This window comes from Triturus cristatus, chromosome 10 (assembly GCF_964204655.1).
Source record: "Triturus cristatus chromosome 10, aTriCri1.1, whole genome shotgun sequence".
Taxonomy (NCBI): domain Eukaryota; kingdom Metazoa; phylum Chordata; class Amphibia; order Caudata; family Salamandridae; genus Triturus; species Triturus cristatus.
Genome location: NC_140593.1, coordinates 1,210,421,398 through 1,210,441,162, shown reverse-complemented (window position 1 = coordinate 1,210,441,162; position 19,765 = coordinate 1,210,421,398). Strand labels below are relative to the sequence as shown.

Sequence of the window (19,765 nt, the reverse complement as noted above, 5' to 3'; positions counted from 1 at the left end):
AAACCTGTACCAGGATGCTTGTTTCCAGTCCAGGGAGGACCTGGCCTGGCAGTTCGGGCTGGACTGTTCCCATGAGGAACATGGTCAAGACTGATTTGCATATGGCCAGGTCTAAACTGGGGTGGCATGGTGAGCAAAAGAATGATGGATTTAACCCAGATCTCTTAACTGGGGGGTCCCGCACATGGGCGGGAATATTCATGTGCTTATGACTATTGATGAGGATCCCCTGGAAGATAATGATCAGCACTCTGTCCATCAATTGTTTTTGCATAAAATCGTATGTGGCACAAATGGGCAGCAAGAGCACTTGCGCAGCAATGGCAGCAACCCGCTCACACCACAAATGCTGCGCTACTAAAAGTAAAATTCAAAGAGCAGACAAAATAATTCTCCCATATGACCATTTGAAACATGCCTAGCAGAATGAGTAAGAAATTAAATAAAATGGAGAAAGCTATTTTAGCCAATAACACTTCTACTTATGAACAGTCTGTTCAGAAGAGAAACCAATAATCAGAGGCATAGTAACAAACTAATAGAAACTTTTCAACTAAGTAATTAATAAATTCAGGTTCAGCAGTATACACATTTATAATTTATTTTTAGACTATGGTTTTAAGATCTCGGAGTCTGGCTAATAAATGAATCAGACACGGATTACTAAAATAGTGCCAACTGCTTACACCATGGCAGAAGTGAATCACGATGGACATGGCGTTATCTCCCCATGAGGTATCTTTGAAAAATTGAATTTAGATGGATTGTTAGATTCTAAATAAGAGACCATTTAGTGCAAGTTTTATCTGTTACATAACAATACTCGGGAGGCACTTTTGTTTTATAGAGCACTTCATGCAGGCTTATATTGGAAGAATTAGAGCTCGACAGCGTGGACTATGCCATTTTGGTCAATTGCAATGCAAACAGAGGTTTAGCAGATTTGGCAAAACTGACTGAAAGGCTTTCTTCACAATCCTACTACGCATGTTTTGTTGCCTCCTTTTTTCATCTACTTCATTGCTAGGCTCCAAACGGCTCCTTTTTATCACTGTCAATGTTAAACATATGTGAACCCACTGATTAATCTACTTCAATTTTATGGATTTGCACTTTTGATGTAATTGGAGTAAATTTAAGCAAAATCAAGCATTGAAAAAAATATTGTTGCTTTCCAAAATCGAGTCAAGGATGAAGATAACCAGAGTAAAAAAATATTTTAAAAAAATTGATTCTGAACTTACATTATTACCCACCAAATGAATGTAGTTATCTAGTATTTCTTCTTACCAGCATATCAACTAAGAAAAAAAAGTAACTTTCTGTAATGGTAGTTCTTCACTATATATGTCTAGATAAATTCACATGCTTGAATTATCCCAGTCGTCGAGCTGGGAGTCATTACATAACAATAGTAGACCCATGGTAAGCATAGCCCAGACGCTGTAACCATGGCTCTTGAATAGCCAACTAACATTTTAAAACAACCCAAAAAAAAAAAAAACGCACACCCTTAGAGGTCACACAATCTTACATGGGATAGACTGATTTCTAGGCCTTCTTTGCATTGCTTTCATAAGAGCAATCTGCTTTTGAAGGACCTATATAGCAGACTGGAGTAGTATCCAATGCCTAACAATTATTTTCCAGCCGCAGGACCACTGCTGACACTATGGCTGGGTTCTGTATGACCCTGAGGGCTTATTTCTAAATGTGGTTGATAAAATGTATTGAAATGTATTGACTTCTTTTGTGAGTCTTTGAAGTCCTAAAGGAAGCAGTCAACCTTCGCTGGTAAAGGTAGATCAAAACATTTGAATGCCCTTTGAATAATACCAAAACCCTGCTATGTCATTTAGTGGCCAGTCTATAAGCACTGGCAATGGGGAAATCTGTTGAAGAGGACAAAGTCATCCAATTTTTAGTTTTTTGGAAAGAAGTGTCATGGTCGTCATCGGTAGTGAAACCAGTCTCTGCTGGAGACCGGGTCAAAGTAGCCAGTTGTGGTGTCTGAGAAGGAGTTGCGGCTTGGGCAACAAGTTTGGCATGCTGCAGTCTTGGAGTAGTTGGTGGTAGTACCATCTGTGGGGTTTGATTATCTGGCGTAACTTGTGGTAGGGCCTTATCTGGTAAAGGTCTATAATAATCGGTGATTCGGATATCCCTTTTAAGGGTTACTGGATTTTGGATTGTGCCTTGGTACAATTGGACCTCAATGTAAAACATTGTTGGTGATATTACCAGTGCGATGGGCAAATCTTCAAATGTTTTGTAGGACCATGAGTGATGTGGCTCTCCACATTATCCTGCATGTGGTTCTGAAAAGGATACTCTTGGTCTACATGGGACTGCTATTGTAATGTTAACGGGAGACTTCAAGTGACACAACAGGGATGGTTCAAGCATGTGACGCTATCAAAATCCAATACTGAAGGAAAAATTTAACAAATCAATTCATCTTCTTTCCAAGGATATCCTTATTTATGTATGTGTGTCTGATAGATTGCTTATTATGTTTCATGCTTACCCAAGAGGTCAATGTACAAGTTGCAGCTTGCTCAGAATCCCGCTGCTCAGTTATTGTTGAAATTGAAATGTTCTGACCTTCCATCACTGGATGTAGACTCTCTGAATTGATCCCCTTCCTCATTAAAACACATCAAAATATACCACTCTGCAAGTCACTAGTGTTCAACAAAAACAGGTTGTATTTCCATTCATTTATCCTGTGTCAAAGTCTGTAAATTGCATAATGTAGAGGTGAACATTGGCAACAGCATCATTACAAAAACAATACAACCCTTACCTGTCTGGCTTGTTTCTCTTGATCTCGTAGCCACTGGAGGTACGATTCCCGGGCAACTTGCTCCTCAATGGCTTCATTTGTGGCTTCCCAATCGGTCGCCCTCTTTTTGTCCTCCAACATTTGCTGCTCTATCCAGGACTCCTCTGAGGTTTTAATGGCATTTTTCATTAATGACTGGTCTGCATACTGAAAAGAGAAGAGACATCAAGTTAACTTTGGGGAATGGGAAAAACCTCAGTGATTGTTCAGGAGCAACCATTAGACCTCCAGCAATGATGGCATGTGATAGTCCACTGAACACTTCAAGTTACTGCTGTTTGGATCACGGGAGGACCAGAAACAGCTTGCACAGTGCTGCGCGGCAACCATAGCCAGGATACCAGCCACCCCAGCACACCTTAGAAAAAAATATCTAAACCCATAAACAAATATGCAAACAAGTGTACTTCATGTTCGTTGCGCTTGAACTGCTAAATGGATTTCAATATTTGGTGAGTGATACCGGCAACATCATCAAAAAAATGGTCATTAATAATGACTGGAGATGGCATGGGAATCAATAGTAATGGGGGCCTAAAGTTCAAATTCAGTTCTACCCTAACTGCTAGTTTCTTTTAAGGTTTAATACGACGTTTGAGAAATTCACCAAAAAGGTCATAGCACTCAGAGGAATGTGTAAAGACAAGGCCAAGAAAATGTGGGCAGATGTTAATGCTCTTTTACAATCAAATTAATATGCTAAGAGCACCTGACAAACATGTTAACTGAGGTTTTCAGTGTCTACTGTAAATTTATTAAATATGGTTTTTAACAGGCTCATATACTTGCCCTCGCTGTACATTTCATTTTTCTGGTCCACTATGCATTCATCCCCACTGAAATATATACTGGTCCATACCCTACCCATTGCTGACCACTCCCTATATGCACATGCTTCTCTTTTACAAATGCAAAGCACCTTTCTTGGTTAAACTCTAGATGCTGCCTGGCTATCAATATTAAAACAGTGATCTGTGTGGAGAGAACAGCTCGTCTACCCCAGAGATCACACTTGCAGAGACACAAGTGACAAAACTTGACCTGATCCAAGACACAAACATGAGGTACGCTAGCTATGCATAACACAAGGCGCTCGTGACTTGAGCCATGACACGAGACATGATGAGGATCACATACAGGACAAGACAAGACTGTGAAACATGGGACTTTGATCCTGCTGATGTGCGCTTTAAGTGATTTGCCTGAACCTAGGCAAGCCCTTCAAGGGATTATTAGCACTACTTGAGTAGGGCCAGCAAGTCACCTGCATGTGAGAAGGAGGACCCTTGAGGAGTGCATGTACTTAAGTCATGATTCCTAATACTGGTATTAAAATGCCTAATATGTCAGTCTCCGGCCTATCGGTGTGGAAGACCCTTTAGGTTGAGCATTCAAGAAACTGCTATTTTTAATCAGTGTGCTTTTGGTTCGATGGCAGGGAGGAGCTACAACAGAAACTCAACACTATCAGGGTATCGCACATAGTAAAACCCCCTCTTGATGGTTGAGACCTTTAGAGCCAAAGACAGAAGGGGGAGCAGGATGAGTCAGAGGTCTCAACCACTTACAGATATCGGATACACTCTTCATAATCAAAGCATGGAGAGGTCGGCCATTGCAAAATCTTCGCACCCCAAAAGGAATGAAGGAAGACCCATGCAGCATCCAGTACCAAGCAACTAGTTTGCTGAACCACCTTTAAGCTACATATAGGGACTCTCAACTCAATTGGATCGGGATGGTGTAGAGACCCCCGCCCCCCAAGCTCTTTTGACAAACACCTATGAAGCTGTGTTCTGCTACCATTCTTTTCTGCATGCTGATTAGTAGTGGGGATGAGCTTGATACTCTATTCTCACTTTCATAATTGTTAATGAAAATTGTACAAAGTAGAAGGAAACATTACTTTTGTTACACGTTCTGCATTTTAGGCATCTTTTAAAGTCATAAACGGCACACCTGCTGCTCTGGTATTCAGTTTGTGAATGCTAGCACTTAATAGTAAGATATGCATTAAGCCCTTCAACGCGAACCGTCTGAGTGAATAGGCAGTACAAGACATGTTGGACTATGGAAGCAGCTGTCTCCATAAAGGAACAGTCTAGTCTACAGTGCGGTCTATCTGGTTGCATTTTCTGTCATTTTTTTCAGGTTTTCAGTGGTTTTCTGAGCAAGAACGTTAGACTTTATGGTGTTTTATTGCTTTATGTCATACTTTTCATTTAAATTAGACGTAAAACACTTAACATCTGAAAAAGTGAGCTTCAGATTGGCAATGGAACAGTCATCTGCATTCCATAACACTAGAGGTGCACTCAGAAGCTTTCATTTATGGCAAAAAAAGTCTTTCAGGAGCCATGAACACAGGAGTCCCTTATTCTAACATTTAAGGCAATAGATGATGATCCTACAATGCAGAACTAAAGCTTCAAGTACAGTTTATTGGATCGTAAAAACAAAGTTGTTTTAATGCAACAATTTGCCCATCAAAACTAAAATGACAAGCAATGCTTAAAGCAAAAAAAGTGAAAGCTGATCGAAGAGGAAAGCTTTGGGCCCCTTTGTAATCGAAAGGAAATGTACCTTGTATAACCAGCATCAGTGTTTACGTTGACCTGGGGGTTGAAGGTGGGGGCCCACCAGCACTCATTTTTGGGAATTGGGAATACTTTTCATCATCAGCCTTTGGCCCAGAAAAATAAAAATAAAGGCAGTAAAGGAGAAAGTGACAAAGGAAGCAAGTAGGGATGAAATAAAGCAGCAAAGTATAGGTGGTGCATGAAATGGGCAGAATTTGAAGACTATGCAACCTTGATAATCAGCAAAGATAAGTTTCTTACCTGTAATCCTAGTTCTCTTCCAGGGGTATCCTCATCAAAGTCATAAGCACTGAATATTCCCACCCATGCGCAGAGACCCCGGAAATAAGAATTTTAAAACAATTTATTTAAAAATATATATATATATATAGTCATGTGATCAAGGCCGGCGGGCGGTGGTGTTGGGCACTAAATAAATATTTGCACTACAACTTTGGGTTCGCTTAGTCTGTTTTCCGGCAGTTGGTTACCTGAAGACGGCTTGTGTGTGTACACACACACATACACAAAACATATATCATTTTTTCACACATCACACAATGTAACAAATAACTGCTTTTGCATAAACGCACTATAGAATATAGACCACAGGAGGGCACGCATTACTTGAACTCTTTTTAATGAGTATACTCAAAATAGTCTGCAAAAGAGCAGGCATTGTTAGCCTACAGGCTGCATTGAAAACCAATAGTATAGAAAATGAATTGTAACAAAAACTGGCACCGTGCCTTTAAGGCAGCCATGACCTCTGGTTCCCATCATGCCTCATGAGTGACAGTTAGGTCAGTTCTTTGCGGAGACTCAAGGGTCAGGGCACAAAGCTAAAGCTTAACAGAAGTCTCATTTGCCTGGGAAGGCGGGTGGGTTGCTTATGACTGATGAGGATACCCCTGGAAGAGAACTAGGATTACAGGTAATGTATCCGAATCGAATAGCAAGCCCATCCCCCGCCAGCCTGCAAATGAGAAACGATGAGCACACAATCAAAGCTTTTATCAGCGTTGGAACAGATTTCTCTAGGAGGCCTGGCCAACTTTAGTGTCCGCTCTTGTATCTGAGTCGAGACAATAGTGTCTTGTAAACATATGTATAGATCTCCAAGTGGCTGCTTTGCAGGTCTCAGAAATCGGTACATTGTTGAGGAAAGCAGTTGTAGCTGCTTTTCCTCTGGTGGAATGAGCCTTGGGCCTAGACCAAAGTGGCTTTTGCGCTAACTGGTAGGCCTGTTTGATACATGACACTATGCATCTGGAGATGGAACGCTTGGAAGCTGGAAAACTTGTTCAGATTGAACCGTAGTTATTGAACAGTTGATCAGATTTCCTAATCATCTTAGACCTGTCCAAATAGGATTTCAAAACCCTTTTCAGGTCTAAAGAGTGAAGTGACCTCTCAGTTGGAGTAGAGGGATTAGGAAAAAAGGTAGGAAGTGAAATGGATTGGTTAACACGAAAATCCAACACCACCTTTGGAAGGAAGGAGGGGTGGGTACACAAAACTACTATTGAGGTGAAAAACTGTGAATGGGTCTTTCGAGCAGAGAGCCTGGATCTCGCTCACTCTCCGAGCTGAAGTAAGCGCAACCAAAAAGGCGGCCTTCCAAGTTAGGTGCTGGAGGGTTGCCTTGTGGATGGGTTCAAATGGGGGGCTCATCAGTTTAGAATGAACCAGATTCAGCTGCCACGGTGGCAAAGGAGGTTGAATGGGAGGGTAGACTTTCTTTAACAGTTGCAAGAAATCTTTCACTACCTGCATCTGAAAGAAAGAAGGCTGAGAAGGGGAGCGCCTGTAGGCCGTGATGGCAGCCAGGTGCACTTTAATTGAAGATAATTTTAGACCTGCCTTAGCTAAGTGGAGTAGATAAGGTAGAACCACATCTTCCTGCCCCTTGGTAGGGTAGTAATTATTTTGCACACACCATATATAAAAACGCTTCCATTTACAAGCATAAGAGTGTCTTGTGGAAGGTCTTCTTGCTTCTTTCAAGATGGTCATGCGGTCCTGAGGGAGTTCTAAATGACCATATTGGAGTACCTCAGGAGCCATGCTGCCAAGTTCAATGACGGAAGGTTGGGGTGATGAATGCTCCTGTTAATCTTGGACAGCAGGACCGGAATGCACGGCATCCTCGTGTGGACGTTCTGACAGGTGCAAAAGGTCCATGTACTACCACTACCATGGCCAGTCGGCGCAATCAATCATCCTCACCTCTGAGTGGGAGAGTTTGGTTATCACCTTCTGGATGAGAGGGAAGGGGAGGAAAGGCATACACAAATCCTCCTGACCAGTTGATCAAAAGGGCATTACCTCTCAACCCTGGTCAGTAGAATCTTGAGGCGAAGTTGCAGCATTTTTTGTTTGTGTCGTCAGCGAACAGGTCAATGCTTGGGCGACACCATTCTCGGAAGATATCTTGGACGACTTCATCATTAAGAACCCAGTCCTGCTGGTCCTCAAAGTGACGACAGAGCGTCTGCCTTTGAATTCTGCTCCCCGGTGGGTGCATTGCTGTTCAAGTCATATTCCTCGCAAGGAGCCCATGCCAGAGAGCTTGGGCTTCCAGAGATGGCGATCTCAACCGAGTCCCTCCCAGTTTGTTCAGATAGTACATGGTGGTCGTTTTGTCTGTCTGTACTAGAATTGAGTTGGTCTGAATCGAAGGAAGGAAGTCCTTGAGGGCTAGATGCACCGCTCTCAGCTCCAGCATGTTGATGTGATACAATTGTTCTTTTGATGACAATCAACCTAGAGTCTGGAGGGACCCCATGTGTGCTCTCCAACCATGGAGGAAAGCATCTGTGATTAATGACAGAGGGAGGCGTCGGATGGAATGGATCCCCTACCAACAGACTTTCCGGTCGCATCCACAATGGAATCGATGCACTGGCTGCTTTCGACAGATGTATCCTGTCGCCCCACTGAGCCGTTTGCGGATCCCACTTGTCCTCCAGATCCTGCTGTAAAGGACGCATCCTCTGCCTGGCGTTTGGGGACAAGAAAAATGCAGGATTCCATCGACACTAGGAGAGCGGTAACCTGACGGACCTAAGGTAAACTGCTGCACAGAATCTGCTTGCATTTCAGATTGATAGAAGACAGTCTCTCCTCCGAAGGAAACACTTTTCCTATTTCAGAGTCTATTGTAGCCCCCAGATAGTGGATTCTCTGTGTGGGATGCTGCGACGATTTTTTGAAGTTGACGTGGAGACCCAGCCGTTGGCGTGGTTTCTCACGCGGAGGGAAGGGATGGTGGAGGCGGGGCGAAGGACCTTTCAGAAGCCAGTCGTCGAGATGAGGGTAAACAAAGATGCTGTTGCGTCGTAGAGCAGCTGCTACTACTGCCATGCACTTTGTAAACACTCGAGGGGCTTACTTCAAACCGAAGGGTAGGACTTTGAACTGATAGTGGGTCGATCCCACCAGAAATCGCAAGAACTTTGTGATGTGGACTGACTGGGACGTGAAAGTATGCATCCTGTAGATCCAGCAAACACATCCAATCCCCTTGCTGCAGATGTGGATATATTCGATGGAGCCAACATGCAAAACTTCGCCTTGCTGATGGACTTGTTGAGGGCCCGAAGAGCCAGGATGGGTCTGTACTTTGATTTGCGACCTTTTTTCTTCACTAGGGAGTACCTTGAATATACCCCTCGACCTTGCTGTGACACAGGAACTTCCTCAATGGCTTATTTTCACCGGAGGGTGCATGCTTCCCGCTGTAGTATATGCATCTGGAGGCACGTCGCGTTTACTGGAGGGATTTTGGGGGGGGGGGGGGCGTAGAGGACACCCATTGGTCTTTTGTGATGCTGTGCCACTCTTCCAGGTGGTTGGCTATAACCCCGCCCCCCCCAAACTGGAGTGGAAAACAGCTATGGGGGAAGCGGGTACTCATTGCTTCAAAGGAGTTTTTGCTGAGACGGACTCCTCTCCCTCTAGGAGCACGACGTCCCTGATAGTGGGATTTCAATTGGCTCTGCTAATGTTGCTGCCTCTGCCACGGAGGGGTTTGAACCCTCTAATGGAAGGCAGATTGTATGGCCTGTATCGGCGCCTGAGCTCCTTTCTTTCAAGCCCCAAAGCCTTCAGGGTATCAAGCTCTGTCTTCATCCTCGACATCTCATTTGTGTGAGTGCCAAACAAGGAGGACCCTGAGAAAGGGAGGCTGAGTATCCGTGATTGAGCTTCAGGTTTTAAAGCAGTTAGTAGGAGCCAGGATGACTGTCTAGCACAGATTCCGTGTGCATAGGAGTGTGCAGACAGCGTCGCCCCATCCGCTGCTGCACTGATAAATTAGTGCAGGTAGGAAGCTTGGTGGCAAACCATCTACTCAAATCCCCTGCGGTCTTCTTTAAATAGTTTTCCCGTAAACCTCTGAAGCGAGTCCCACAAGGATCTGTCATAATGCTCTAATAGCGCTGAGGCGCTGGAGACCATCATGGAGGCTGAAGTGCCGCAGATTTTTCTCCCCCACAAATCCTATGCTGTGCTTTTCTTATCGGGAGGGACTGTCAACGAGGAGGTCACTACATAGGTGTTTTTTGCAGCTGCGATTATTACACAGCCAGGAGGCGGGTCAGATCTAAGGAATAATGGATCTTCCGGAGGTTTGTATTTCTTCAAGATTCTTGCTGGCGCGGTCTTGAGCGTTGCCGGTGTAAGACAAGTATCCATTACAGGTTGGCGGAGCCCCGGCACAAAGTGCAACAATGGTGTGGCAGATGATCTTTGATGTAAAGTCTCAAAAAACACTGGAGGATGAACTCCGCTGCGTCAGCATAACAATGTTCAACTTTGTTGCCCCTCTGGCCAGAACATCGTGAAAGGTACTGATGTCATCCACCGGAGAGACCCTTGACGGTGGGCTGTCTCTAAGCGTAGGAGTGTAGTACCTCTGAGGATTGTGTAGAAGAGGGTGAACGTGTCGGTGACCTGAGCCTTCTGAGTAAGTATCTGATCTCGACCCCTCGATGGAGTAGTAGGTGAGAGATCTATAGCTTGTACCAGCCGGGCCAGAGGAGACCTGTGTAGAGGGCTTGAGTAATCCTGAGTGGCTTGTAGTGGTCCAGATTTCTGCCAGTGATGCAGAGACTATCTAGGAGCGAGGTGCACAGATGGAGATTTCTGCCTCTCTACTCATGCAGGAGCCTCCGAGGGTGAACGGGCCCGTACAGTAGAAGCCGCTGGACTGGTCGAGATAATCACCTCTGGTGACCTTGAAGACGAAGATGAAGTGAGCCTTGAACCTGTGTAATGGGTCGACGCCGACTGGCGAGTGTGTCTCGATGTTGAATGTTAAGTCTCTGGGTCCTGAACCAGTGCTGGTGGTTTTGCTCTCGACCTCTGTGGTGATGACGGAGAAATGCTCACTGGGTGTGAGGAGGACCTAGTTCAACGTCTCTACGTCGAGCGATGTGTCTTCGGCATCGACCGTTCTCTAGGAGTGGAACTGTGTCCCGATGTCTATCGTCGCCTGGTTGACGACGACGGAGAGGGGTGTTTGTCTCGACATCGAACGTCCTTGAGTTGGCGCCGACTGAGTTCCCCGTCTCGATGTCAAGCACCCGTGAGGCAGCGCCGGAGTCTTGTGTCTCGACGTCGACCGCCTTTTGGATGAATCTGACGGAGACTTGTGTCTCAACGCTCACCGCCCTTGGTCCGGCGCCAACGGGGATTTGTGCCTCAACGTCGACCGCTTCTGCGACAAAGTCTTGTGTCTCGATGCCAAGTGCTGGGAGGGCACTGATAGAGTCATGTCTCAAGCTCGATCCTCTGTGATACGACGCCAACGGAGATTTGTGCCTAGACGACGAACGTCTGAGAGGCCACTGACAAAGTCTCCTGCCTCGACGTCGAATGTTGCACCAAAGCGGATGGAGACCTACTCCTCAACGTTAAGTGTCGCCGGGTTGACGCCAACGGAGGGTTCGCTACCTGATGACTAGATGTCGAAACTGCCAACTTCAAGCTTGGTGTCGATGGCTTTGACGTCCATATCAGTTTCTTCGCCGCTGGTAAATTCGACACCAATCCAGACGCCGAAGGGGAACAGATTGGGATTTTGCTTCTCGATGTTGATCTGGCCCTCTTGTTCTTCGGTCTCATAGGAGACCTACCTCTCTCAGAAAGTCCATAGAGGCAAATCCTTTCCCTCTCCTTGAGAGTGCTCTTAGACAATTTCTTGCAATGCTGAAAGATCTCTGGGAAGTGAGAATCAGGAAGACAGAATGTCTGTCAGACACGGCATTCTTGCCACAAATGGGGCAAGGCTCAAAAAGAGATGGCATTATAACAGAAAAACCATTGCTTTCTGGCAAAAAAACGGTTGTACCGCACTATAAACCTTAAAAGACTGTGTGAAAGGTAGAAAAACCACAATAAAGTTGAGAACTATTTGACAAAAAAGTCAAAGCTGTGAATTCCAGGGTCCTGGCTGAAGGAGCCGGGAAAAACAACTGACCTAACTGTCACCTCTGAGGCATGATGGTAAGCCAGAGGTCATTGCTGCCTTAAAGGCACGGTGCCAGTTTTTATGTTACAATTGCTTTCATTTTCTATACTATTGGTTTTCAATACAGCCTGTAGGCTAACAATGCCTGCTCTTTTGCAGACTATTTTGAGTATACTCAATAAAAAGAGTTCAAGTAATGCGTGCCCTCCTGTGGTCTATATAGTGCGTTTATGCAAAAGCAGTTATTTATTGTTACGCCTCCCTTATATGGGCTGCACTGACGTGTGAAAAAAAAAAATATATATATATATATATATATATATATATATATATATATATATATATATATATATATATATATATATATATATATATATATATATATATATATATTCACTGAAAAAACCATAGGTTTCACACATGTTATAGTTAGCGGAAATTTTACTGATAAAAAACCAGTGAAATTCCCCCGTTATAGTTAGTGCAGGCAACTATAACTCACGCGACCGCAATCCTCTGCTGATGCTAATACTGTATTTAGACACTTATTTGCCCATGTCTTCTTCCATACATTTTTAGCTATACATATATTACAAATATTTTTTTTTCATAAAGACATATGTCATCAGCAGAAGATTGCGGTCGCGTGAGTTATAGTTGCCTGCACTAACTATAACGGGGGAATTTCACTGGTTTTTTATCAGTAAAATTTCCGCTAACTATAACATGTGTGAAACCTATGGTTTTTTCAGTGAATTTGCAAGGTTTTTTAAATGCTAATTCCTAACTATAACGTGTGTGAAACCTATGGTTTTTTCAGTGAATTTGTACGGTTTTTTAAATGCTAAGTTACTTTACGCCATTCGTGGCGTGCGCGCCCACTTTACGCAGTTCGTTCCGTGCGCGCACGGTGCGCTTCGCGCACCGTGCGCACACAGTAAGCACGCGGTGCGCTTCGCGCACCGCGCGCCCACTTTACGCAGTTAGTGCCGTGCACGCACGGTGGGCACGCGGTGCGCTATGCGCACCGCGTGCCCACGTTACGCTAGATGGGCCATGTACGCACGATGCGCTTCGCGCACCGTGCGCACATGGAGGACATATGATGCACTTCGTTTTGAAAGGTAATATTTTAATTTTTCGTAATTTTTATAAGCCATGCACAAATGGTGCCCTTCGGGCACCATTTGCACACGGGGTGGAGAGAGTGTGGATAATTTTTTCTTTTATTATTTTTTTTTAAAATATTATAGTTTATCACACCTCTTATAAGCCATGCATAATTGGTGGCCTTTGGCCACCAATTGCACACGGGGTGGGGAGAGTGTGGATAGTTTTTTTTTTTTATAATTTTTTACCGTACGCGTACGGTAAGCGTAATCGGCGAAATTAGCGAAAAAATAAAAATTACATTTTTGCCCTTGGGGGATCTTTGGGGACTCCCTCAACATGGCTATGTGTGTGGGAGCTGTCTAAACAGCCCCTTTACATGTTTTTGGGCTTTATTTTAAAACCTAACTCTCAGTGCGAGAGAGAAAATGGCGGCCGCCGCTTCCTGGTTTCGGCCGATTCGAATGTTTACTAAGATCTAAGAGCCAATCAGAATCGCGCTCGCGCACGCCACCGTACGCGTACGGTAAGCGTACCGTAAGCGCACCGTAAGCTGGCTCAGATATATATATTGATTTAAAGGCTATTTTCTCAGAATCTACTGAACAGATTTACACCAAACCTACAAAAGGCACTTCCTTGACCTGAGGACTACCTCTCTGCCAAATTTCTAGTAATTCTGTTCAGCCGTTCGGGCTGTAGCCCTGTCTTAAGGTCCTATGGAAAAATGCATGGGAAAAACGCGTTTTGGGACCCCCCCCTTTTATCTCAGCCCCCGCTTGACGAATCCCCCCCGAGACTTTCAGGGTAGGAGCGGAGCGTAGCGCCCCACCTATTTTGAAAAATTTGCGAGGATTCGTCGACCGGCGCCAAAGTTATTCAAAATAGAATGTTGCGGATTTCCTATGGAAACGTGGTCCTAACTATAACTACCTACTGGCGACCGCCAGTGGGTAATATATTATATATATATATACACACACACACACACACACACACACACACACACATATATACATATACATACACATATACATATATATATACATACACATACATACATATATACATATACATACACATACACATACATACACATACATTTATACATATACATACACATACATACACACATACATATATACATATACATACACATACACACACACATACATATATACATATACATACACATACACATATACATATACATACACATATACATACACATACACATACACATACACATACACACATATATATATATATATATATATATATACACACACATACATATATACATATTCACTGAAAAAAACCATAGGTTTCACACATGTTATAGTTAGCTGGACATTTTACTGATAAAAAACCAATGAAATACCCCCGTTATAGTTAGTGCAGGCAACTATAACTCACGCGACCGCAATCCTCTGCTGATGCTAATACTGTATTTAGACACTTATTTGCCCATGTCTTCTTCCATTAATTTTTAGCTATACATATATTACAAATATTTTTTTTTCATAAAGACACATATGTCATCAGCAGAAGTTTGGCTTTGGGGAGGGATTCCTTAGCTGGGTGAAGCTTCTTTATGCTGGACCAATGGCTCAGGTTGTTGTCAATGGGCGGGTTTCTCGGCCGTTTGCTCTCGGGAGGGGAACTAGGCAGGGGTGCCCGTGGTCCCCGCTGCTCTTTGCTCTCGCCTTGGAACCGCTCGCTGCCTGGCTCCGTTGGGAGCCCTCGATTAGGGGGCTCCGGTGGTCCCCGGGCTTCAAGGATCGGGTCTCATTGTACGCGGATGATATTCTCTTGTATCTCACCTCGCCGCGGAAGTCGCTCAATGTTCTCTTTGATGTCCTTACTTCCTTCGGGAAAAATTCGGGTCTGATAATTAATTGGTCCAAAACATTGTGTGTATCCTATCTCTGGTGGCCTTCCTCTCTTGCTTTGGCTTCCGCTCCAAATAGCTCAGTCCGGCTTTAAATACCTGGGGGTGTACGTTTCGTTGGATCCGGCGGTCCGCTATGAGCAGAATCTCCTGTCTCCACTCCGGCGTTTGAGGGCGGATACGGCTCGGTGGTGTAAGTTGCCCTTGTCTCCACTTGGTCGTGCGGCGCTGTTTAAAATGATGTCCCTTCCCAGATTTCTTTATGCACTCCAGAACTCCTTCGATGTCATTCCGGCGGCCTACTTTAGGGAAGTGGAGAGTTTGCAGAGGAGACTGGTTTGGGACGGGCGAGCGCGTATCGCTTTGGCAAAGCTGACTCTCCCCTGGTATGACGGGGGCATCGCGCTTCCTGATATTAGACGGTACTATTGGGCCTCCCAGCTGTCTGCCATTAACCATGCCACGTTCGCTCCTGGTTTGAACCCGGCATATGAGATGGATAAATTCCTGCTTCCCGGCGGTAACTATAACAGAGCGCTTTACTCTCGATCCGCTGGTAGGACCCTTACGGGCCCTACTAGGATTGCGGTACGTGTGTGGCAGGCGGCGAACGTAGCGATGGGCTGGAGTGATCGTTTAACGTGTGCCACTCCTTTATTCGCCTCAGAACGCTTGGGAAGCCTCTGGACAACGAAAGGCTTCGAGCACTGGGACACGATCGGCATCAGCAGAGTGGGGGACCTATGGGTTAAAGGTGCGGTTAAATCCTTTGCGGCGCTCCAGAGCGAGCACGAGCTTAGTGAAAGAGAGTTCTTCCGTTATGCACAGGTTCGGTACGCCCTGCTCTCGGTCTTTGGGGAGGGGACCACGGTCCCTGCTTCTTCGCCTCTAGAGGACCGCATACTCGATGGTCACGTCCCCGACAGTACTATCTCCTTGATTTACAAAAAACTGATAAATAATCGGGCTGACCTCTTGGTGCGTCTTCGGGAGGCATGGACGGGAGATGGGGTGGAGTTGGACGACGAGGACTGGCAGACTGCACTGTCATCCCCTAAGGAGGTGGCCATCCCGGCCCGTCTCCGTCTGGTCCAGCTTAAGATTCTCCATCGTGTTTACGTGACGGGCCCCCGCTTGGTCTCGATGGGGTTCTCTGACGACGGACTCTGTAAGCGTGGCTGCGGGCTCAGTGCCACCTTTCTCCACATTCTATGGGAATGCCGCGAGGTGGCGGAATATTGGCGCCAGGTGCATGATGTTATGAGACGAGTCACCGGGGTCGCTCTGCTGCCGGAGGTGCGTCGCTGTGTTCTGAATGTATGGGAGCCCAATGACTATAATGCGGCTCAGGCTCGGTGGGCGGCCTTGGGGAACATGATCGCAAAGAGAGATATAGCGCAGCTTTGGGGTTCCCAACGGCCTCCCACCGTGTCCGTATGGAAGGAGAACATGGACTGGTGCATGTTCAGGGAGAAAACTGTGTATGTGGCTCGCGGTAAACCGGGGGCATGGGGTAGAATTTGGGGGCAGTGGAACGTGTATCGCGGGTCTATCTGTGCTCCCTCCCTGGTGGATACGTCTGGGGTTGCCTCGTCCCCCTGATCCTAGAGGGTTTGAAAGAATAATCCCCCTACGAGTGCTTGCCTTGTTTCTGGAAGGAGGAAGGAGTGAGCGATCATTTGAACGCGGATGCACCTCCGCGAACGAAGCACCCGTCCATGAGTGCGCCGGTCTGAGGTGCAGTCGGAGCTACTATATATATATATATATATATATATATATATATATATATATTTTTTTTTTTTCAACAAAGGCTCTGCAACGAAGAAGCACTCCACAGCAGGTAGGTCCCAAAACCTTTCTTTAATATTGCGTGTGAAGGTGAAGCTTTCATCCGTAATTCAGTCCGTTTACCCAACGTGTTTCAGAGCTGTGCGCTCTTTCTTCAGGGGTATGAAAGTTTCTGCAGCTATCAACAAGTCTCACATGTATTTAATGGCCTCTCGTCTGCCTGCATAGTAGCGTGCATTGTGGGACTTGTATTATTTGTTTTAACCCCTAATGGGTTCTGCCGTATAACTTCCAAATTTCGAAGGTCACAGTGATTTATCTTCACCTCACTGTGATATTACAGCCCCCAGTGGGCCCCAGCATAAGTAAGGTTTTGGAACCTACCTGCTGTGGAGTGTTTCTTCGTTGCAGAGCCTTTGTTGAACATTATATGTTTTCATATATTTTTTTTTTATTATTTCGGGGTCCCCGCGTATGGGCGGTCATATTCAATGCTTATAACTATTGATGAGGATCCCCTGGAAGAGAACCCGGACATTCAGCAGCGGGCTTCTGAGAAAAACTTTGGGCCCTGGCACTTATTATTTTGCAAGGTATGCACCGTGCAGCACTAGCAACTAGTGTAATTGCAGCAAAATCCCCTCGGAGGATACTGTATTTGCATTCCACAAGTCAAAATAATATGCTTGACTGTTTGCTTCCTTCTGATTTACCGGGGGCACAATGAAAGAAACTACTTATTCAAAGGGGTCTATTGAAAAAGGCGACAATATGAAGGCTGGGGAGAATGGGGTCCATCATCCTTGTAGGGAGAAGAGTAATTGATAAAGAACTGATCACCACCACACTTGCTTTTTGGAATAAATACATGCCAGTGTTTTATGAGGCACATAAAATGAAGCTTGCTTCTCCGTCCACCTCTACCACCACACAGAAAGGACTCACCTAGACAAGTCAAGGCTTGAACTGGTACGTGCACCTTTAAACGGAACTGCTTGACAATAATCACAGAAAGTAATATCTCGGCTCTTAAGGTGATCCAGGTGGTGAGAGGCCAAGACTGTTTGATGGGTATGTAGGTGTTCTGAGGTATGACCAATGTTTAATCAGTATCTGGTCCTTTCACTACCTCTCAGTAAAGTCAAAGATTGAACTGAACCTTTAGACTGAAGAACTAGAGCTCCTGGATAAAATACAAGCACCTTAGTTGTGCATGTATACAGGATTTAAAAATGAAATAGTGACAAAAAAAATATCAAGAATGGAAATTTCTGACAAATAGCTGAGACTGCAGAAAAACGAATGCTGACAGAGGAGCAAGGCTATTTGAAATTGAGATCATCGCTTTAAAGAGACTACTGGTAAATTTAATTTTTAAATGAACCCTTTCAAAATGTAGAATATACATTGTTATCACTGTCACAGTGAATGTTTGAAGAGGTAATTAGACTATTTTTTTGACATCTGGTATCTTGCCTCCTCTCGAGTTACCCTTTGCCCAAGTGAAAAATGCTTAGGTAACAATAGCCCCAAACCAAGAGAGCAGGTCAAATGAGCTCACAAGACATTGCATGAGAAACGTCAGAAGAGCAGGCTGAGGGCTAAAGGAAAAGGTTCAAAGGGCTTAACACAAGAAAAACGGCCTACATCTAAAGAAACTGGCCTGCTTCAGAACAGGTGACAAAAGCAGAGCCCTTTCATACTTTTGATTAATCAAGGTGAAAGGCGCCACTGCAGTTAACCAGAAGCCTTCGCTTAACCTCGAGTAGTCCTCATATTCTCAAATTGATCACATCTGTTCCCAGCTAGAAAGGCCACAGAGAAGTGATACCAACAGTGCGAGGTTTCACTTTGACTAAACGGAACACATTCAACATGAAAACAACAGTTTAGCAGTGAGGAGAGCTCACACCTTACTAATAGCGGGCAGGTGTGGGTGGGCGAGATATGCATATATATGTAGTGGGGCAGTGGCAAAAAGTCGTTTTTCAATAGCTAGAGTTAAGGGGCTTTCCTTTAAGTACTGAAAGATCTGCGGCAGGAAGTAGTTAAAAGAAATGAACGCCTGGGTACAAACCGAATGGGATTCTCAAAATACAGTCAAATGACATTTAAAAAAAGAAAAACATTTAGGGACCTGAAGCCCACAGGAGAGTGCAGCTGGCAAGGATGTCCATGGCATGCTACGCTACAATATTGGACTGGTTGTGAAAAAAAGTAATTTCGAATATTTTTACACTTTAGGACCATATTTTCACAAATCTACAGCTTCCCATTAACGGTATGAACAGAAGCAGATTAAAGTTTTCAAAGTAAAATTCAATGCAACAAACCCATATGCATACCCTACCTTCCTGTGCATCCTTGGGCAAAAAGAAGGTGTACAGGGTCATTTCATCAATCGCAGGTATCAAAGCACACTACATTAACTTCACATAAGACTAGCAGCAGCTTTTTGTGGACTCGCTAAATGTGATGTAGGCCTGCACGGAAAAGCACGCTATGAAACAAAACTATGGGGGGGGGGGCGGCGCTGAACGCGCTTAATTACGCTCAATTTCAGGAAAATTACGCGGAATAATTAAAAAAAAATGCTTCGTGCCGTAAAAAATCACGTGTTTATTTTGGACACAAGAACACATTTCGAGTTAAAAAAGAACACCAACAAACACAAGTACCGCAAACGAGCGACGCGCACGTTCCAGTTATTCTCACTGTTACAGCGCAGTACGCGCAATAATTAAGCAACGAACAATAACTTCAGGAATTTCATGCAATGCATACATTTCGCCCAAGGCCTCTATCGGCTCTCGCTTGCAGTACTTGTACTAGTTGCTGGATGTCAAACCCTCCTAATTTGCATGGACATTCTTGAAAAGCTGGCTGGCTTTCAGTCTCCCGATTCCTTAACATATTTAAGTGCTCCCCTCATATCTGGCTGTGAAGAGCTCTTTCTGTTGGGGAAGGTAGATATACTAAAAAACTAGCAGAATGATCGCCTGAGCTGCATGGACTAGTAACTGTCTAGGAAGAGGAGTGTCTTTTCAGGGGTTTTTTCTGTCGGGGTGTTACGG

General features: G+C 44.7%; 1 protein-coding gene across 2 annotated transcripts in view; it reads right to left on the bottom strand.

Moving 5' to 3' along the window:
• The window catches only part of OTUD5 (OTU deubiquitinase 5), a 559,146-nt gene that overhangs the window by 98,600 nt on the left and 440,781 nt on the right, over nt 1–19,765 (bottom strand). For both annotated transcript variants that reach the window (XM_085629705.1, XM_085629706.1), the window contains exon 6: nt 2,807–2,992. In XM_085629705.1, the coding sequence (XP_085485831.1) occupies nt 2,807–2,992 (186 nt within the window). The remainder of the gene's footprint in view (nt 1–2,806; nt 2,993–19,765) is intronic.